This window comes from Haliotis cracherodii, unplaced genomic scaffold, assembly GCF_022045235.1.
Source record: "Haliotis cracherodii isolate W230 unplaced genomic scaffold, xgHalCrac1.p SCAF_8, whole genome shotgun sequence".
Taxonomy (NCBI): Eukaryota; Metazoa; Mollusca; class Gastropoda; order Lepetellida; family Haliotidae; genus Haliotis; species Haliotis cracherodii.
The window spans coordinates 31,350,024-31,372,708 of NW_027266341.1; the positions used below are offsets into that span (position 1 = coordinate 31,350,024).

General features: G+C 44.3%; 2 protein-coding genes across 2 annotated transcripts; both read left to right on the forward strand.

Moving 5' to 3' along the window:
• Positions 1 to 2,681: 2,681 nt before the first annotated feature.
• LOC139449929 (uncharacterized PE-PGRS family protein PE_PGRS54-like) lies at positions 2,682 to 20,707 on the forward strand. The gene is made up of 8 exons (XM_071231542.1): positions 2,682 to 3,865; positions 4,215 to 4,369; positions 4,938 to 5,179; positions 6,504 to 8,452; positions 8,687 to 8,838; positions 9,733 to 9,959; positions 10,343 to 10,635; positions 20,245 to 20,707. The coding sequence occupies exons 1-8, from the start codon at positions 2,707 to 2,709 to the stop codon at positions 20,448 to 20,450; spliced, it is 4,383 nt and encodes a 1,460-aa protein (XP_071087643.1). The 5' UTR covers positions 2,682 to 2,706; the 3' UTR covers positions 20,451 to 20,707.
• LOC139449928 (proteoglycan 4-like) lies at positions 15,312 to 16,205 on the forward strand. The gene has a single exon (XM_071231540.1). The coding sequence runs from the start codon at positions 15,398 to 15,400 to the stop codon at positions 16,178 to 16,180; it is 783 nt and encodes a 260-aa protein (XP_071087641.1). The 5' UTR covers positions 15,312 to 15,397; the 3' UTR covers positions 16,181 to 16,205.
• Positions 20,708 to 22,685: the final 1,978 nt, after the last annotated feature.

The window sequence follows — 22,685 nt, forward strand, 5'->3', positions numbered from 1 at the left end:
AATGCAGTTGTATGGTAATCCCTACATTATTTATTTTGTTTTTAAATAATTTTATTGAAATGATCAAACAGTCTGACTGCAGATGTATATATGTTGGTAATCTTGCATGCAATCACAATCTCACAGAAAGTATTTATGTCACGAAATGTATATCCTACTGGACAAAATTGTTTTCCATGCCATAGGTACCCTAGAATTTGCCAAAATATTGATTTCACTTGATAATGCCGGAAGGCAAAAATGGGTCAGATTTGTTAGAAATGTTTTGTTTGAACGTGGGATTTGAGTCGTATGGTTAAATCAGGGTGTTGGAAGCCCGCAAATATTTTTAGTTTCTTTTCTTAACGATTGGAAGATGTATCGCTTAGAAATTGGCTATATAGTCTCATGGGGAAAGTGAACTTAAGACTTTATGAAATATATAAATATATTTGTTGCAATCAGAACAGCATCTAGTACATATTACGAAACGCTTCAGTAAATTCCGTTTTGGAAATCATAATTAACGTATTGAGTCTGGACGATGGGAAAATATGTTGTCCGAAGATTATGTTTATAGTATAAACATGTTTGTTTAAAGGAAATTATCGAAGATAAAGAACATTAATTATTTTTCTGTTGACCTTTGTATGAGATTTTGAGGAGGCAGTGTTCTAACATTGTGAAATGTCATATCATGCATGGAAACCAGATGCATATATATTTCATGGTTTCAGTGTGAGAAAACAAAGGATTGAAAAGCACTGTAATATGAATTAATACAATTTGTTGATGATATATATTGATATTTATGTATTGCATATACAAAGGCGGATCTTTTATCAATATATTGCTTGTGAAATGTTTGTGAATTATGGGTCTGATGGCCTAAAAGACTCAACATACACAGTCATCACTGCAGCACTGTATAAATGGTCATCACTGAATTAGAATTATCCAGTGACCCATGCTTGTAAAAGGCGACTATGCTTGTCGTAAGAGGCGACTAAGAGTATCGGGTTGTCAGGCTCGCTGACTTGCTTGATTCAATCCATGGAATCCCAATTGCGCAGGTCGGTGCTCATGACGTCAATCAATGGATTGGCTGTTCCAGACTCGAATATATGACCTCCGTTATATAGCTGTGGCACTAAGCAACAGACGCACATACGTCACCGAATATGTAGTCATGATCGCATTGGGAGCTCTGTATACTTTTTCATCCACCAGTGGTCATCACTGTATTAGAAATTACTACCGCAGCTGTGTAAACCTAATATACCAACTACCCATACATGTCGTATAATTTGGATACAGTAAACTATGGTTATAACGAACTCAATGGGACCACTAATTCCAGTTCGTTATAACCGTAGTTCGTTATAAGCATATATATATATATATATATATATATATATATATATATATATATATATATATATATATATATATATATATATAGATGTAGCAAATGGCCAGTTCCTTATACCGTCAGTTCGTTATAAGCATGTTCGTTATAAACGTTGTTTACTGTAATTGTGCCAAGGTTCGAATATTTACAGTTTTCCCTGAACTAGCTGTAATACGAAATAGGTCGCTTGTGCCTGATACATGTTATGTCATAATAAAATATGTGTTAATCAAGCTGCAATAGAGCTGGCTGCGACTTTAACACCCACTCCCCCAAACCCACATCACAAAGGGTGTCCGCTGTAACAAGGTCACCCTGTAAGGACGCTCGGTGTATTCCTGAGGTACACAAGCCTATTTCAAAGTGCACATTTCACCTGGTGCAATGTGTTGGATCTTTTAAAAAACCGTCCACGAAAGTTCATTTTCTCATTTCAATGGAGACACCACCCATACATGTACCATATGCATGTTTTCTTAAAAATATTTACAGTAAACTACGGTTATAACGAACTCAAAGGGAATGCTAATTTTAGTTCGTTATAAACGTAGTTCGTTATGAGCATATATACAACATAATTACAGCAAATAGTCGGGCCCAAAAATAAGTTCGTTATATCCGTCAGTTCGTTATAAGCGTGTTCGTTATAACCATAGTTTACTGTACAGTCAAGATATTGAAATGGAACATCACCTGTATCGCCAATTATTGTTGACCTTTCCACCAAAATATTCCATACATTATTAAAATATAAGCAATTGAGGATAGCAGTGCATTATCTATAAAGTATTAATTGGTTCTCGAATATAAGCATAACGTGTGATACATGCAGCTGCATGATGTCATAGAGCATTATTTCTTCAACAAGGAAGAGTCCCCGAATGACACACCTTGGAGAGCGTGTCACCAAACATTGAAAGGTCGTCGGTTAGCACCCTCAGTAAATAATTATTACCACGCATTAGCCATTCTTGGAGTAATTAACGTGCTTTTCGACATGTTACCCATACAGTATTTAACAGAGGCACACAAAACAAAAACGTGCACACACAGAGAGAGAGACGAAAGTCCTCTTTTCGGGTGCAATAAAAGTGTAACATACCACCTTTTACTGGCTCTGGCAAAGTAAACGAGCATCAAAATGACATTCTATTCTGTGATTAACACCCCAACGATAATCCGTCCAATCGCGTAATTTTTCTATAAACGTTCTCTTTGGTTGGCCCTCCCTTCTGCACAGTATAAATTGGGAGCACAGGACTCCACTGCGACTTTCAACAGGTATCAGCGGACCTGTTAGGAAATAGGCCTCCATCATGAGATTACCGTTACTTCTAGTACTTGTGGTCTTCAGCGTCGGAGTGTCGTGTGCCTACAATGGCAGGCGGCAGCCCAAAAATGGCCAAAAAGGCAAAGATCATGGAAGCACTTGCGACTGTGGTTGTAATGCAGGAGGCACCACTGGCGGCAAGGGCACTGGTGTGACCAACGGCGGAACCAACGGTAGAAACGGCGGGGGGAACACCGGTTCAGGAGGTAACTACGGTAATGGTGGCGACTCTGGAAACGGTGGATACCCTGGGGGAAGCAACAATGGAGGAAGACCCGGTTCCAACAATGGTGGGTACCCATCTGGAGGAAGAAGACCCGGTACCAACAATGGGGGAAGACCCGGTAGCAACAACGGAGGAAGCCCCGGTACCAACAATGGAGGAAGACCCGGTAGCAACAATGGAGGAAGCCCCGGTACCAACACCGGTGGATACCCAAGTGGAGGAAGAAGGCCCGGTAGCAACAATGGAGGAAGCCCCGGTACCAACAATGGAGGAAGACCCGGTAGCAACAATGGAGGAAGACCCGGTAGCAACAATGGAGGAAGACCCGGTAGCAACAATGGAGGAAGACCCGGTACCAACACTGGTGGATACCCAAGTGGAGGAAGAAGCCCCGGTAGCAACAATGGAGGAAGCCCCGGTACCAACAATGGAGGAAGACCCGGTAGCAACAATGGAGGAAGACCCGGTAGCAATAATGGAGGAAGACCCGGTAGCAACAATGGAGGAAGACCCGGTACCAACACTGGTGGATACCCAAGTGGAGGAAGAAGCCCCGGTAGCAACAATGGAGGAAGCCCCGGTACCAACAATGGAGGAAGACCCGGTAGCAACAATGGAGGAAGACCCGGTTCCAACAATGGAGGAAGACCCGGTACCAACAATGGAGGAAGACCCGGTACCAACACTGGTGGATACCCAAGTGGAGGAAGAAGCCCCGGTACCAACACCGGTGGAAGCCCCGGTACCAACAATGGAGGAAGACCCGGTAGCAACAATGGAGGAAGACCCGGTTCCAACAATGGAGGAAGACCCGGTTCCAACAATGGAGGAAGACCCGGTTCCAACAATGGAGGAAGACCCGGAACCAACACTGGAGGTAACAGAGGAGGAAGCGGGACCAATAGCGAAATTAACTTTGGTAAGTCGATGTAAAATTATCAAACAACATACAGTTGTAACTATCACACTCAGACATATATTTGAAACAAGGCGCCACAATACGCTGTGCAGAGTTGCGTTCCTTCATTGGGCACAACAGACACCTATGATCGTGGGTTCGAATCCTGGTTCTTCCCGAAAATGTTTCCAGGTTTGTCATACCCTTGCTTGAGGGTTTCACCAAGTGGTATACGTCTGAAACCTGCATCACTTATTGCTTTCCTTCCACATCAAACTGACAGGCCGTGATATAACATGATTACTATTCAAAGTGGCGTAAAAACTAACTCACTCACTCACTATTTGATATAATGTTCCGCTACTTCCAGCATTGTGCTCTCAGTTGGCTGACGAAGGTTCCTGTGACTTCTTCACTGACCCTTATTGTTTCCAAGCAACCCTCAACACATGCCGCGTGTCTCCTGTATGGGTCATGCAGATCTGTCAATTGTCTGTGGTAGTTGATGGCTCTTTCAACAGTGTGGTAAGTTGCTAGCTGTAACATTACTTTGTACAGTTGCGTGTCCACGACTTATTTTAAAGAGTGTTACAACTTATGTTATAATCATTTGTTTTCTGGGGCAATGGGGTATCCTAGTGGTTAAAGCGTTCGTCCGTCATGTCGAAGGCCCGGGTTCGATTCCCCACATGGGTATAATGTGTGAAACCCATTTCTAGTGTCCCCTGTCGTGGTATTGCTGGAATATTGATAAAAGCGGCGTAAAGCCATACACTTGTTTTCTAGATTCCTGTCATTGGGGCCCTTCTCTTATTGTAAAGGTGTGCATGCTTTGGAGAAATACGTACTAGCAGTGGACTGTGGTTGATTTGGTAACGCTCGTTTTAAATTCGTATGACAGTACAATGAAATGATTTTTAAAGTTTCATTTTTCTCTGTCCCTTGTGGTGTGAGGCCCAATGAGGGCTCTCTTATGTATAAGAGCTGTAACTACTACAGGATATGAAACGCAATACGTATCTCTTGGATCTTAAAGTTTGTTCTCTTTGTAGCAGAATATCCGCTAAAATAATTTTGTTTCACTCATATGTAGGGCAAGGAGTACATGGAACAAGTGAGAAAATGTATGACTAAAGGCACTTTGCCGGCTCTGGAGAACGTTGCCTCTGTGAAGGACTCGTGTGGAAACACGGTACAAACGGTTGAAGACACTGTCTTTGGAACTGACAGTTGCATTGATCAGGATAACTTCTGTGATGCAATGTCGGACGCCGCAAACGCAAAGAATATCATCTACAGCTTCAGTCTGGCTCACAGCAGTGACTTCCAGGCACGGTAAGTGAGTCAGTGAATGTTGTTTAACGCTTCTTTCGGCTGTATCTTAATGCCCAGATCTAAAATGAAACGGAAGAGGCGGATTTCGCTGGTCTCCTATTTCTAGTTCCTGTGGGTGAATCAGTAGAAGGGAAATGGCTATTTGACCGTCATTAACATGGGAGTTTTGAAAGTAATGATATTTACAATTGTATGTAACGAAATGCAGAACTTATGTTTTTTTTGCTTTTTCTCATTGCAATATGGGGCGGTCGGGTGGCCTAGTGGTTAAAACGTTCGCTCGTCACGCCGAAGACCCGGGTTCGATTCCCGACATGGGTACAATGTGTGAAGAACATTTCTGGGGTCCCTGCCGTGATATTGCTGGAATATTGCTAAAAGCGGCGTAAAACCAAACTCACCCGTTCACTCTCATTACAATATAGCTGTCAATACATTTTGGCCAGAAAGTGCGTCAGAAAACTACTACGCGATGGGGTTGTTTTCAAGTGTATGGGAAACAGAGAGCTTGAAATTTGCTGCCGCTCTACAATGAGTATTGTGGGATGTGATAAGAGTGATATGGGGTTCAGAACTAAACCTTGCAAAAATCGCTTTAAACTTTTTTGGAGGGAAGTCAACGGTTCACTTTTTTTCTGCTAAAGAAGCAGCTGTGCTACACACTGTCAGTGACTAGTATTTAGTATGCATTATTTTTGTATTAAGAATTGTATATCATATATTAATATTAAACATATTTGTTTAAGCGCTCTCATGGGTTCGATTCGAGTTGACAACCTACTCCAAAAAGTATTTCATTCCATGTTTCATAATTCAAAAGATACACAGAGAGTAGTTTTACATGTTAGAATGGCCGCATGTTCTGTTCCAAATTTAATTTTGCTCCGTCAATATATAAACAGACAAGCTTGTTCAAGCTATAGTACAAAATTAATAGTAATAGAAATAGTAGTCATATTAATTGTTACAGATTTGGAATCTTGTGAGATTTTGTAAAGAATCTAGATATGTTTTCATCTACAGCTATATATTTATTTCAAATACATGTATTTATTGTGGCAGACACTATTTTTTCTCTTACTTACTTTTTTACTTTTTTTCTGGGACACCTTTTTTTCGATAAAATACCAGATAAATATCAGTGAGTCATCATTATTTAAATACGGGTAAATATTTTTAAAGCTTGTACATTTTATCAACATCCTGAACGAGGCTGTACTTAATGTTCATATCTAATATAAGAAATAAACAACACGTGGTCGTCGGCTCACTTCCGACTCGTCGTTTATTTCGGAAAATAGACAAACTTTCAATTCAATTCCAGCCTTCTGGTTGTATTCAATGGACTCCTCAATTCATGCGGCGATGACGCCAGGGCTGTTTTTGACGCTGCAATCAATAGTGGAGGTGGAGATGGTGGCAACGGTGGAAGCGGTGGCAACGGCGGGGGACGAGGTGGAACTGGAACTGGAAGTGGACGAGGCGGGAGAGGTGGCAGTGGAAACAATGGAGGACGCGGTGGTAGCGGAACAGGAAATGGGCGTGGTGGTAATAGAGGAGGAAGTGGGGGTAGTACAGGGGGAAATGGAGGCTATGGCGGAGGAAATGGGCGTGGCGGTAGCGGTGGAAGTGGAAGCAATGGAGGACGCGGTGGAAGCGGAACAGGAACTGGGCGGGGCGGTAATAAAGGAGGAAGTGGTGGTAGTACTGGAGGAAACGGAGGCTATGGCGGAGGAAATGGGCGTGGTGGTAATAAAGGAGGAAGTGGGGGTAGTACTGGAGGAAACGGAGGCAATGGCGGAGGAAATGGGCGGGGTGGTAATAAAGGAGGAAGTGGGGGTAGTACAGGGGGTAATGGAGGCTATGGCGGAGGAAATGGGCGTGGCGGTAGCAGTGGAAGTGGAAACAATGGAGGACGCGGTGGTGGCGGAGACAATGGAGGACGCGGTGGAAGCGGAACAGGAAATGGGCAGGGCGGTAATAAAGGAGGAAGTGGGGGTAGTACTGGAGGAAACGGAGGCAATGGCGGAGGAAATGGGCGTGGTGGTAATAGAGGAGGAAGTGGGGGTAGTACAGGGGGAAATGGAGGCTATGGCGGAGGAAATGGGCGTGGCGGTAGCGGTGGAAGTGGAAGCAATGGAGGACGCGGTGGAAGCGGAACAGGAACTGGGCGGGGCGGTAATAAAGGAGGAAGTGGTGGTAGTACTGGAGGAAACGGAGGCTATGGCGGAGGAAATGGGCGGGGCGGTAATAAAGGAGGAAGTGGTGGTAGTACTGGAGGAAACGGAGGCTATGGCGGAGGAAATGGGCGTGGTGGTAGTGGTGGAAGCGGAAACAATAGAGGGTGTGGTGGAAGCGGAAGTAGCACTAGATGTGGAAACGGTAGCGGTGGAAGTGGAACAGGAAGTGGTGGAACTGGGCGGGGCGGTAATAGAGGAGGAAGTGGTGGTAGTACTGGAGGAAATGGAGGCTATGGCGGAGGTCGTGGCGGTAGCAGTGGAAGTGGAAAAAATGGAGGACGCGGTGGTAGCGGAAGTAGCAGCGGTAAAGGTGGAAGTAGTGGGGGTAGTACAGGAGGGAATGGAGGCAATGGCGGAGGATACGGGACAGGAAGTGGCACAGGAAATGGAGGACGCAGTGGAAGTGGAACAGGAAATGGTGGGGCTGGGCGGGGCGGTAATAGAGGAGGAAGTGGTGGAAGTACAGGAGGAAATGGGGGCTATGGCGGAGGAAATGGACGTGGTGGTAGCGGTGGAAACAATGGAGGACGTGGTGGAACTGGAACAGGAAATGGTGGAACTGGAAATGGGGGCTATGGCGGAGGAAATGGAGGACGTGGTGGAACTGGAACAGGAAATGGGCGTGGTGGTGGCCGTGGAAGTGGAACAGGAACTGGAGGCTATGGCGGAGGAAATGGAGGACGCGGTGGAACTGGGACAGGAAATGGTGGAACTGGAAATGGGGGCTATGGCGGAGGAAATGGAGGAAGTGGTGGAACTGGAACAGGAAATGGGCGTGGTGGTGGCCGTGGAAGTGGAACAGGAACTGGAGGCTATGGCGGAGGAAATGGAGGACGCGGTGGAAATGGACGTGGCGGCAGCGGTGGAAGTGGAACAGGAAATGGTGGAGCTGGGAGGGGCGGTAACAGAGGAGGAAGTGGCGGTAGTACAGGAGGAAATGGAGGCTATGGCGGAAGAAATGGAGGCCGCGGAGGAAGTGGAACTGGAACTGGTGGTTCTGGAGGTGGACGTGGCAGTAGCGGCGGAGACAGAAGTAAGTGAAATCAATGATTATGTCTTTTAAGTAATATATCAGCAATATCGCCCAGGGGACGCCAATAAAGGATACCACAACCAATGCTGGGATGCAAACCTGGCCATCAGTCTGTCGAGCGATTGCGCGTACCACCATGTTACCTTAACGCCCTGAACGATTCCAAAACACACATAGGATTATTTTAATATTTAACATCTATCCATGTATGTGAAAAGGTTTGGTTACTTTCAGCTTGCTCTCAAATGGTTGAGGAGGGATCCTGTGACTTCTACACTGACCCATTTTGCTTCCAAGCAACCCTCAACACATGTCGTGTTTCTCCTGTGTGGGTTATGCAGATTTGCCAGCAGTCTACTGTCATCGGAAATGCTTTTACTGGTGTAGTAAGGATTCATCATATTCTTATTCAGTTTCAAAGAGTTTGTCAAAACTCTCCCAGAATGTTCAATTTACATGAGCATCTTCGTGTCCCAATTGTCTATAAGGGATGTTGAGAACCTATCCAGCTCAAAGCACCAACATCGATATTTGCTTCTGAAATTCAAAATCCTAGTACCCTTACCATGTGGCTAATACTGAAAAGATTGTTGATCTAGTTGTGGTACTCTTGAAATGGAAGCATCTTTACATCGCCAGGCTCTGACACAATGTATGACGTCAATGCTTCTGGGATAACGCAACTCACCAGCTTAGCTGAATATGGAAATAAAAACTAAATCGAACATGTTCTACTAAATATTGATGAAACTTGATATCCAATTAACATTCGCCAAGCCGAAGTGCAAATGTTTTAAGCTTGGGATTGAGAATAAAAAGACAATTATCAAGAGAAGTATTGATTTCACACTCAGTGAATAGCGCTAATTTCATTTAATCACAGTTTTTTGACTGATCAGGTTGCAGCACAAGCTTCCAATCTTTTTACAAATATCTTTGAGCTAAGTGTGTAACATCATTCCCACTTGTTTCTGTGTTCACACCTGGTCAAGCACATAATTATAAGAAACCTTGTCCAACAAACCCCTCCCTTAAAGAACCAGCTAGTCTATATTAGTACTTTAAAGTACCCCTGTTCATGCAAGAGGAACTCTACAAATACTATTTCTTTACAAAATGTTCAGCCATCTTGTTCCAGAATTGAAAGCTTATAAAAATTCTGGTCATTGTATTGTAATTGTAAAATATCAGTTGACTTAAAGACCATTACAAATGACTTCTTAGTTCCTACGTCTTGAGCAATACTCTCTGGTTTAGCCATGTTTCCTGGTTTTCGATAGGCCGCTGACTATATGTTCAACGTCAGAAAGTGCATGACAGGGAGACTGTTGCCAACTCTGGAGAACCCCGTCTGTAGCAACGTGGTGGACCTAGCTGAAGGCAGTCTCACCGACCCCGACGGCTGCATTGGCCAAGATGACTTCTGTACCGTAATGTCTAATGTTCAAGACGCAAGAAACCTCTATCTTATTTTCGGTCTTCCTCATCCAAGTGTTTTCCAGGCACGGTAAGATGAATATAGTGTCTCACCAATACTGTCACTCATGGAAATAAATGCGTGAAGACCCTTCCATTATCATAACAAATCGGTGCTCGTCCAGTGTATGACTTCGACTATATGACAAGCATCCAAAGTATGCATATATTCTGCTTCAATGCATTGTGAATCTATACGTCATGTCGGTCTTTCTCGTACTATTTCTTTGGCAACACACACAGTTTGGTAAGTGAAATAAACTCAGCACATAATACTCTTGCTGAGTAGATTTCTTGACCCATGAAGGATATTTTTCAGTTGGAAATCATAATTCACATAAGATATATTTGTATATGTTTTGTTGGCTGCTTTTGCTTCGTTCATATTTACCGCCATGTTCTATCCGATTTCAGACTTTTGGAGGTATTCAATGACCTTATCAGAAACTGTGATGGTGCTGCTCAGGCCAATTATGACAATTTAGTCAACCCGGGCAGTGGGTCTGGAGGAAACAATGGAGGAGGGCGTGGCAACAGAGGAAACAATGGAGGTGGACGTGGCAACGGAGGAAACAATGGAGGAGGGCGTGGCAACGGAGGAAACAATGGAGGAGGGCGTGGCAACGGAGGAAACAATGGAGGAGGGCGTGGCAACGGAGGAAACAATGGAGGAAATCGTGGCAGCGGAGGAAACAATGGAGGAAATCGTGGCAACGGAGGACGCAACGGAGGACGCAACGGAGGCGGAAGTGGTGGATTCCGAACGACCACGATGATGATGATGATGGGGGGAGCAGGAGGCGACTAGACAATTCCCCGTATTGTGATAAAGACATTAACCCTATGAATATCATTTACTCCTATGACATTACATGATGCTTGATTGTTCTCCAGATGCTCAAAAATCACCATTAATGATCCGGTGCTATATGAAAAAATCTTTCAAAGATCTCGTTATTCTCATGGTTGGAAGTTTGTAAACAATTACCATAGAACTTAGATACACCTTTTTTCATTCTTTCTAAAACACACATTCCATGTTATCTGTTGCATAGTGTAACTCGTGCTGAAGGAAAATCCCTGGTTATATTCAATAACGAGTTCAAGTATCATTCTTGTCACCTTATGTTCATGTATATATATAACAAAGCAATAAACATTTGACTATGAAATAGTTATTCGGGTACTTTATAACCTACAGCTGGATTGATAAACCCAAACCATCTCCACGTGATATTCTTGGGAATACATAAATATGGATAAGTCGACTAGCGTTGCGATGGATAAGCCGACTAGCGTTGAGGAAGATAAGTCGAATGGCGTTGACATGGATAAGTCGACCAGCGTTGAGTAAAAGGTCTCCTTGGTTTCTCTGTCGTTGATTAAAAGATCACTGTCACGCTACTGGATAAATTGAATAATCAACATTTATCTTCAGTGGGTGTACATGTATGTAGTATGTGTGGTGTTTAACACCGCAATAGCAGTAAATATTGGAGTTAATCTAGTGATTAATGTGACGATCAACGATCCACGCGGTCGGTGTACGATGGCTGGCAATCAACCAAGTTACCAAGCCTGACCATCCGACCCATTAAGTGGACTCGTACGACCAGCATAGGTTGGTGCGGCAGATGGATGCATGTGTGCAGATGGGTGCATGAACCTTAGACTGACGAAAAGTGTAGACACCTCTCATGAATAACACTGATTAAGAGGAGAAGGATCCACTGGCTACGCCAACAGTGATCAGTACACTCATAAGCTTACATACAGCATATTTGAAATGTTGGTTTGAAGACAAGATACGGTCCATTTAAGGTTGAGAACACAATTTAACAGAAGGGAAAAAGCCTACAAGTATTAGGTATTGTTAGTTTGTGTTAACAGTGACACATCTTCATATCAGTTTATTTGGTTCTCAACAGACAGGCGGTTTGAGGAGAAAAGTTCCGAGTCTCACTATATATATATAGCTATGAAGGAAGTATGGTACATCCATAACAGTTTGCATGGATTAAGTACAGTGAAGTCCACTACATGTACAACACAGTCCATGATTACTGGCTTCATATGGACCAAATACACAGCCAGGCAGCATCTTGCACCAGGCATCAAAATAACTAGTTAATTCTCTGTTGATGGAAAGGTACAAAATTGACCACTGCGCTGTCACCAAGTATCTCCAACATCCATGCATGCTGACATGGTGTGGCACTTTTAAGAGGTAAGCAGCCGTGTTCAAGAGGGGAAGACAGCCTCGATGATGATTAAATATCAGGAAGACGTTCAACTGCCAGGACCAAGGAAATGTTGATAAAAAACCGTGATATGATTATGGATGATCGGCGAATCACCACGCGTCACATAGCCAGATAAGTAGGCATCTCTCATAGGAGAGTTGAGAACATTCTGAGGAATGAAATGCTTGAAGGTTTTACCACGCTGCTTTCAAAGGCTTCTGACTCCTGCTCAGAAACACTCCTCCCGTGAGAATTTACGTCTAATTACTCAACTGATATTGTTGAGCGATTTGCGACCATGATGAGTATTGAGTGAGTGAATGAGGTTTTACGCCGCTTTTAGCAATATTACAGCAATATCACGGCGGGGAACACCAGAAAAATGGGCTTCACACATTGTACCCATGTCGGGATTCGAACCCGGGTTTTCGGCGTGACGAGCGAACGCTTTAACCACTAGGCTACCCGACCGCCCCTGATGAGTATTGAGTTCGGCCACAGACTAAACAACAATCAAAGCAACGGATACATCTAACAGAAGACGGTACGGTCTGTTCATCCGGCTGCAAGGTGATTGCTTGAGAGTTTTTGGATTCTAAAGGATTCAATTCCTATTGTTAGACTACCCCCCCCCCCCCCCCCCCCCCCCCCCCCCCCCCCTAGTAACCTAGTGAGAAAATCAAGGCTAGACGTTGTGGAAAACACAATGAAGGCGTGTTGTCCCACCAGGAGAATGAAACTGTGCACAACTCTTTTGGTCGTCATGGCTGCAATGCAAGACTGTGATTCTGACCTCATTAAACACTCTCCATATTCACCTGATTGTGCACCGTCACGTTTCCCACCCATACCAAACTTTGAACAAAGAACTCTCTAGCAAGCATTATGCAAATGATGATGACGTCATTTCTGCTGTGGATAACTTTTCAAACCACCAGTAGGAAGCCTTCTACACCAGTGGAATACAGGCACCACTCCAGCATCTTTGACAGAAATGTGTGGACCTCGGAGGGGTTATGTTGAAAAATATTAAGCGCTCTATCACACAGTCCATCGTAGTTAGGCTCAGAACCCCCTCCTATGATGATTTATCAATACTAGATTACATGGCATTTGCTAACATAAAATTCATTCTTTTAAAGCAGAGTCCATTGTATAATTACGACGATAGAAACAACAAGTGTTAATGAATTGGAAAGGTGATGGTATCCTGCCCCACCAGAGGCAACCGTCACAAATACATTTTGGTCACTGTTAAGTCAAATATGGAAATGCCCTCTATACGTCTACCATAACACTGATGCCTTGAATAATGGTCGGAACATTTTGAGCAAGACTCGAATCTTCAGAAAAAGAGCATATTCGATTGTACTTCATAAACGTAGACACTAAAGATTCTTGAATATTGCTCGACATAAGGAAAGTTGAAGTCACCTCACTTGCCATACTACCTTAGTTACAGCTTGTTGTTCTTTGACGTCATCCATCCGGAGCCAAAGTCTTGCCGTAAATGACAATTATCTCTTTGAACAACTGAAGTCTGTACTGGGGGAACAAGGCTTGCAGACGATGATTCCTTGCAGTCCGCATGTTGAGGGCCAGTCAGAAGAGTTATATAATAGCGAGATAACAATTCTGATTGACTTATTGCAATATTCCAGCTATATGATGGCCGTCTGTAAATAGCGAGTCCAGACAATAAGACTGACATCATAAGCATCGGTCTACGCAATTGGGATACAATGACATGCATCAAGTCAGCGAGTCTGACCACCCCGATCCCGTTAGTCGCCTCTTACGACAAGCATCGGTTGCTTAAGACCAATTCTCACCCGGATCTTCATGGATTTGAAGGACATATGGACCAAATGCATTGAAAGGTGAGTCATTATATTGACAAATATAAGTGAACTTTGTGTTCCTCACTATTGCAGGTGAATCACACCTTTGACAAATAGTTGAAATTCTGTAGATATTGGGGAAAACTCAAGCCTGACCTACATGGGAAGAAATATCGACAGTGTGTTTTAATTCGTGACACCCCAAAACACCATTAAGCGACGATTAAATTGCATTCGATAATCACCCAGTAAAGTGGTAAATTCTCTTCTGTTTAATTAATTGTGAGAAATCTATGAAAATATGCTATTGAACTGTTTTTGTTTCAAATATTCAGGTTTCTGAAAAGCATTCAGTGAAATTTTGCCCGTAGAAAGTGGGGTAGATGCAACATACATGAATGGGGATCGAGTGGGGATTGGGTGAATAGCTGTGTGGCTGTTTGTACATGTCCTGACTTATATGTCGGTTTAATAGTGCTAGCACACTGAGATACCATGCCGCATTTTAAAGATGATATCCAACTCAGACACAGTATACTGACTCCGAAACGACCAGTCCTTGTGTTCTGACATAAATCTTCTGTCGAGCGCCAGGCAAGGAAACAAAAAAATACCATCTTTTAACGTATTTTGGTATGACGCGAGCAGGGTTGGAAGCACCGACCTTCCGCTCTGCGGCCAGACCTTCTATCCACTAGACCACGGAGGTGTTCAACGTGTCAATGTCATTGGACATGTCATGTTTATTCTAAGAGACGTCTTTAGTCTCGCATAACACACCTGGTAGCGCTTCTTACCAGAAACAGTGAAATGTCATCGGTTAGCACCCTCAGTAAATAAGTATTACCAAGCATCAGGTACCCTTGGAGTAATTAACGCGCTTTTCGACATCTCACCCAAGTAGTATTTAACAGAGGCACACATGCAAGAACATGTGCACACACAGAGAAACGAAACTCTTCTTTTCGGGTGCAATAAAAGTGTAACATGCTCCCTTTTACAAGCTTTGACAAATGAAACGAGCATCAAAATAAATTACATTCTATTCTGTGATTAACACGCAAGATCGTCCTTCTAATTGCGATTTTTCTCCACTAACGTTCATCTTGGTTGGCCCTCCCTCCCGTACTTTATAAATTGGGAGCAAAAGACTTCACTGCGCCTTTCAACAAGTACATGCGGACCTGTTAGGAGATAGGGCTTCATCATGAGATTATCATTACTAGTACTTGTGGTCTGTAGCGTCGGAGTGTCGTGTGCCCACAACGGTAGGCGACAGCCTCAAAATGCGTACGGTCATGGAGGTGCGGGGGGCGGCAGTGGTACTGGTGTGACTAAGGGCGGAACCAGCGGTAGATACGGCGGAGTGAACAGCGGTTCTAACAATGGAAGAATCAATGGTTGGCCTTCAGGAGGTATCACCGGCAGTGGACATTGGGGTAGCTTCGGTGGCAGATATAATAGTCATGGGGGAAGACCCAGTAACAACAATGGAGGATACCCAAGTCATGGTTATGGAGGAAGACCCGATCCAAACAATAACGGAAGACTCGGTCCCAACTATGGAGGAAGATTTGATGCAAACATTGGAAGAGGACCCGGTCACAACAAAGGAGGACGAGCAGGCCCTCTCAATGGACGGAATGTTTATCCCATCTATGGAGGAAGACCCGGGTCCCACATTGGAGGAAGACCCGGACCCAATATTGGAGGAGGACCCGGCACCAACATTGGAGGAAGGCCCAGTCCCCACATTGGAGGAAGACCCGGTCCCCACTTTCGAGGAAGACACGGCTCCTACATTGGAGGAAGACCCGGTCCCCACATTGGAGGAAGACCCGGCCCCCACATTGGAGGAAGACCCGGTCCCCACATTGGAGGAAGACCCGGCTCTTACATTGGAGGAAGACCCGGTCCCCACATTGGAGGAAGACCCGGCCCCCACATTGGAGGAAGACCCGGCTTCTACATTGGAGGAGGACCCGGTCCCCACATTGGAGGAAGACCCGGCTCCCACATTGGAGGAAGACTCGGTCCCCAAATTGGAGGAAGACCCGGCCCCCACATTGGAGGAAGGCCCGGTCCCCACATTGGAGGAGGGCCCGGTCCCCACATTGGAGGAAGACCCGGCCCCCACATTGGAGGAAGGCCCGGTCCCCACATTGTAGGAAGACCCGGCCCCCACATTGGAGGAAGACCAAGCTCCTACATTGGAGCAAGGCCCGGTCCCCATATTGGAGGAAGACCCGGCCCCCACATTGGAGGAAGACCCGGCTCCTACATTGGAGGAAGACCCGGCCCCCTCAATGGAGAAGGACCAGGGCCCCACATTGGAGGAAGACCCGGCTCCCACATTGGAGGAAGACCCGGCCCCCACAATGGAGAAAGACCCGACCCCCACATTGGAGGAAGACCCGGCTCCCACGTTGGAGGAAGACCCGGTCCCAACAGTGGCAGAAAACCTGGCACAGACAATGGTGGCTACCCAAGTGGTGGTTACGAGGGAATACTCGACCCGAAAAATGGGAAAAGACCCGGAACAGAAAATGGTGGCTACCTAAGCCACGGTAATGGAGGCAGAATACCCGGTACCAATGATCGTGGAAGACCTGGCACCAACAACGGAAACTTTCCGAGTGGTAGTGGAGGAGGACGCGGTACCAATAACGAAATTGACTATGGTAAGTTGATGTATGATTATGTAATTGTAATTAGAACACCCAGAAATATTTCTGATACTTGTGGACTACCGCTCATCCTTTTTAAAACAATGTTTCGCTACTTCCAGAACTGTGCACTCAACTTGCTGATGAAGGTTCTTCTGACTTCTTCACTGAACCATATTGTTTCCAAGTAACGCTCAGCATGTGCCGTCTTTCTTCTGTTAGGGTTTCGCAGATCTATCTTCAACCTAATGCCCTTGTTCCAACCTTCACCGGTACAGTAAGTTACATGCCGCATCATCTTCCTGTTAATTGTCAAATGTTTGTCAAATGTCTCTCAACATGCTCATGTTACACGAGCGCTACTTTCATTAGGACCTGACATCTCTAAGTGGGGGCCCGGGTGGGGCAGTCGTCTAATGCGACAGATTTGCGTTGCTCGGGCACGCCAGGAACCTATTACCGTGGGTTCGAATCCCGGTTCGCCCCGATCATGTTTCTAGATTTGTCAGCACCACACCCGTGCCCTTGCAGCAAAGTGGTAAACGTCTAAGACCTGTCTTAGAAAGTCGGGCTTTCCTCACACATCAAACTGACACGCTGTTATGTACAGGGAATACTGTTCAAAACGGCGTTAGACCCATCTCAGTCCCTATCATCTTTACCCAGATCCTGTGATGGATCCAAAATTTATACATATATGCCACTTGCACTTTTCGGAGTGTGTTTGTGTTTGTATCTTATATCAATCTGATTACAAATGATCTATACAATGTTGTGCAGTAAATATGATGAAAATAAGTACTGTGAGTTTCCCACATTACCTCTTGGATTCCAACTCGAATTAATTTTTCTCCAAATTTGTTTGAAGTTAGCATGATTCAGCTGACATGTTTAATTTTGAGATCCCCTTTACGGGAATCGAGAGCATACTAACATATATATTACTAATTAGCGTTTCAACTTTTGATGTAACCACTTTTGTAAATTGTGAAGCATTAGGCACCTATCAGCAGAATCAGACAATAGACGATATCCCTGAAACAGACTTCTTTCTCAGTCTCAAACGGTGGACGGGTTCACATAATGATGAATATGTATGCTCATTCGGATTTGATCGTTCATCTTTATTTCCCTTAATACCCTACTTGGACGTAAAGCAATACATGCATCAAACAAATGGTGAAAATCATCTGTTGTACTTATTGAACCTACTAGTAGAGTGAGTGAGTGAGTTTGGTTTAACGCCGCTTTTAACAGTACTCCAGTTATATCGCGGCGTGTCAGCTTAATGTGGGAGGAAAGCCCGAAGTGATGCAGACGTTTAGCACTTCGGTGAAACCCACGAGCACGGGTATGGTGCTGACAAACCTAGAAACATAATCGGGGCGAACCGGGATTCGAACCCACAATCATAGGTTTCTGGCGTGTCCAAGGGACGCAACTCTGCACAGCGAATCACGGCGCTTTAGACGACTGGGCCAACCGTGCCGCACCTATTAGTAGAAGTGTCTTCACACATATATATGTCACAAATGTGTCATATCTGTTGGAGGTTTTGAACCTAACCAGCTTGATGCACCATCATTTACATCTGTTTATGAAACTCAGAATTCCAGTCGCCCATGTGACTAATACAGAGAGGGTTGTTGATCAAGTTGTAGAACGCCTGTGAGCGCCTGTCGCCATCGTTATTGAAATTTGTAAAGTGCCACTTAAAGATAAATACAAATGAATTGTTAATCCGTAATCCGTATTCCTGGGAAGGACACTATCTGGCCCGACGATGTTTCACCTCCGTGTTCTGATTTTCGACAGGCTGCTGACTATATGTTCCAAGTCAGGAAGTGCATTACAAGGAGACTGTTGCCAACTCTGGAGAACCCCGTCTGTAGCAACGTGGTAGACCTAGCTGAAGGCAGTCTCACCGACCCGGACGGCTGCATAGGCCAAGATGACTTCTGTACCGTAATGTCTAATGCTCAAGACGCAAGGAAGCTTTATGTTGTTTTCGGTCTTCCTCATCCAAGTGACTTCCAGGCACGGTAAGATGACCACATAAACTTTATCAAGCTCCTCTACAACTTTGTATTTTCTTGAAACACATGCAGTATGTTTTACGGCAAAAGTGGCATCGTTGGTACTCAATGCCATATAAAGGCCCAGTAACTTTAAAAATAATGTTAAGATCCTTTCTGTAATCATTAGAAACCTGTGCTCGTCCATTGTACGATTTCGACTATATCCTAAGCATGTGTTCATACTTCATACCTTGATCCACCTTGATACCTTGAGGCATTTGTCAATTAATGGGGTGACCATAAATATAGTTATATCTCTATCTTCAACAAAGAAAAGTAAATGCCATCTGAAGTTTGTGAAATGATGAACATCATCATTGATAACATCCATGTGAAATATGGGGATAGGGCATTTATGCAAGAAGTAGGCATTAGCATGGCCACCAATCGTGCCCCTCCCCTTGCTGATCTGTTTCTTTATGCTTACAAGTCAATATTTCTTTTCGGATTTTCAAGGGGATTTCCAAAGGTATTGAAATTAAGGTTCAGGTGATGACTGATGGTCTATATCATTCACTGATGGTCAATTCCACTGGTTTGCTCATCCGAGATCGAAATAAAAGAGACCAATTAAACCGCCTCATCTGTTTCACTTTTATATGATGCATAAATATTCAGAGTGACAAAAAACTATCCACAAGATCGTATGGCAAGAGGGATGTCTTTAACTTTCTAGTGGTCAACTTTCCAAGAGTCAAGTTTCCGTTTCTGTCGAGCAATATCCTTCGTTTAGTGGTATTCTGCTACTACATGGTCTCAGATGTAACGGTAACTATTTCCCGTATCATTTCTGTTGCAACACAACACAAAGTTACACTTTGATAAGGTGTATCGGATGGGCTTGGGTTGGTGATAAGGAATGAGGCAACCTCGGGAATCTCGCTAAGCTTGGTAAATTTATACACGCGTAGAGGATATTTTTCAGCTCCTGATATATGTAGTTCATTGTTTACCGACATGTTCCCTTCTATTTCAGACTGTTGGATGTATTCAATGACCTTATCAGAAACTGCGATAGTGATGCTCAGGACAATTATGAGAATATGATCAACCCGGGCAGTGGGTCTGAAGGAAACAATGGAGGAGGGCGTGGCAACAGAGGAAACAATGTAGGGCGTAGCGACAGAGTAAACAATGGAGGAGGGCATGGTAACGGAGGAAACAATGGAGGAGGGCGTGGCAACGGAGGAAACAATGGAGCAGGGTTTGGCAACGGAGGAAACCATGGAGGAGGGCGTGGCAACGGAGAATACAATGGAGGAGGGCGTAGCAACGGAGGAAACAATGGAGGAGGGCGTGGCAACGGAGAACACTATGTAGGAGGGAGTGGCAACGGAGGAAACAATGGAGCAGGGCTTGGCAACGGAGGAAACGATGGAGGCGGGCATGGCGACGAAGGAACCAGTGGAGGAGGTCGTGGCAACGGAGGAAACGATGGAGGAGGGCGTGGCAACGGAGGAAACAATGGAGGAGGGCGTGGCAACGGAGGAAACAATGGAGGAGGGCATGGTAACGGAGGAAACAATGGAGGAGGGCGTGGCAACGGAGGAAACAATGGAGGATGGAGTGGCAGCGGAGGAAACAATGGAGGAAATCGGGGCAACGGAGGACGCAACGGAGGAAGCAACGGAGGAGGGCGTGGTGGATTCCGAACGACCACGATGATGATGATGGGGGGAGCAGGAGGCGACTAGACAATTCCTCGAATTGTGATAAAGACATTTACCTAATGAATATCATTTACTCCTATGACATTACATGATGCTTGATTGTTCTCCAGACACTCAAAATTCACCATTAATGACCCGGTGCTATATGAAAAGAATCTTTCAAAGATCTCGTTATTCTCATGATTGTAAATTACTTTAGAAATGTGATACATTTTGAAATATTCTCTTATCTGTGCTGAAGGTAAATCACTGGTAATATTCAGTAACGAGTTCAAGTATCATTCTTGTCACCTTATGTGCATGCATATACATATAACAAAGAAATAAACATTTGACTATGAAATGGTTATTCGGTTACTTTATAACCTACAGCTGGAGTGATAAACTCAAACCATGTCCAAGGCATGTTCTTGGGAAGGCAAAAAGATGGTTAATTTGACTTGCGTTGAGATAGATAAGTCGACTAGCGTTGAGATGGATATCTCGACTGGCGTTGCGATGGATAACTCGACTAGCGATGAGGTGGATAACGCTAACAATGGTAAGGAAACGGAATCCCTCAGTTGACGTGTCGGTCATTTAAACACCAAGGTTACATTTTGTTGAATGACTTTAATTATCAGCATTCTTCTTCCGGGAATATATATCTGTGTGGATGTGTCTGTGTTGTTTAACGTCGCCATTCACAATATTAGTGAGTGAGTGAGAGGGTATGGTTTTAGCAATATCACGGCGGAGGACATCAGAAATGTACCCATTTCGGGAATCGAGCCCAGGTCATCGGCGTGACGAGCGATCGCTTTAACCACTAGACTACCCCTCCACCCCAACAATATTAGTAAAACTATCTAGAATGAACAAGATTAATATTATGAGCAGCGATTCACGCCGTTGATGTACGATGACAGGCAATCAAATAACTCACCGAGCCTACCCACCTGCCCAAATCTTCCCCAGGCAAGAGGGTTAACTGACAACAAAAGTCCAGTTTACACCCTTGCCGAACTAGGCTGGTATTATGGAGTTAAATTTTGGTTGGACTAACGAGTCTATGCATAGTCCAATCAAAATCGCGTACCGAAATCGAAATCCTGTTCGTAAACTGTCGTCCAGATTTCGGTCGATTGCAGGATTTGCAAAGCATGTGCACCGCCAACTCGTTGTCAGCAGATATTTTCCAAATCTTATCATGTTTTAAATCAAGATGCTCACGTGAGTTGATGCATTTCGCGATGTAAGACCCGTTTTATCACAATATAGATCTTTATTATCGATCAGATCGTCCTGACTGGACGCCAATATTTTGTGTGGAGCAAACGCAAGTGATACGAGAGGTGGAATCTGATTGGTCCATAGGAGAGGCTTAGAAGGGACATAACTGATAATAGCCACTGGGGGCGCTACGATCGAGCCCAGTATTACCAGCCTAGTTTGGCAAGGGTGGAAACTGGACTTTTAAAGTCAGTTAACTATCTTGCCTCGTGAAGATGTCCTGCCCAGTAAGTGATCTCTTTCGAGGATCATAGGTTGGTACGGGGCCCATGTGTGCAGATGGATGCGTGACCCTTGGACTGGTGAAACGTGTAGACAATGAATAAGAATAACACTTATTGTGAAGGGTAGGATTCACTGATCACGGCAACAGTGCTCAGCATACGCCCAAGCTCTCATTACCTCGAAGTAGATTTGAAATGTTGATTTGGAGACAAGATCAGGTGGGGGAAAACCTACATGTAGAAAAATGTTTGATTGTACCTCTGAAGTCCAGAAAAGTAGGCACCAAACGGTTGGAGCTGCAGGAATATTGCTCGACATAAAGGGAAAATTGACAAATGGAAAGTTGAAATCAGCGTCTTGTGGTGCATAATTGTCACTCTCAATGCATATATATGAATATAAAACAGATGAAGCGGTTTCATTGGTCTCATTGATTTCTAGTTCAGACGGGTAATTCAAAGAACGTGAACTAGCTACTTGCAATTATTTAATGATGTTTGATCATCGAAATAGAGGTTATTAGCCAAATGCCTGTGTTTTGATTTTGCCAATCAAAGTAGTATTCCGATTTCTATATAAAGACCTAGGCCAGCAAGGAAGGAAAGCACAATCGGTGTCCGTACGTCTTGCCAAAGGGCTTATCCCCAAATTTCACATATTGTTTTCTCAGTAAACATCAGATGACATTAATTTTGCTTTCATTTTCGATAATTGTTCGGAACCTTTTCAGATGGATATGTAACTATAACTGCGGTCACCACA

What these genes read in the sequence shown, in the direction of transcription:
- LOC139449929 (XM_071231542.1), top strand. Translation starts at nt 2,707, where the DNA reads ATGAGATTACCGTTACTTCTAGTACTTGTGGTCTTCAGCGTCGGAGTG. An exon ending in CAGTAGCGGCGGAGACAGAA is followed by an intron (nt 8,453 to 8,686) that starts GTAAGTGAAATC and finishes GGTTACTTTCAG; the next exon opens with CTTGCTCTCAAATGGTTGAG. An exon ending in AGGAAACAATGGAGGAAATC is followed by an intron (nt 10,636 to 20,244) that starts GTGGCAACGGAG and finishes GTGGCAACGGAG; the next exon opens with GAAACAATGGAGGAGGGCAT.
- LOC139449928 (XM_071231540.1), top strand. Translation starts at nt 15,398, where the DNA reads ATGGAAGAATCAATGGTTGGCCTTCAGGAGGTATCACCGGCAGTGGAC.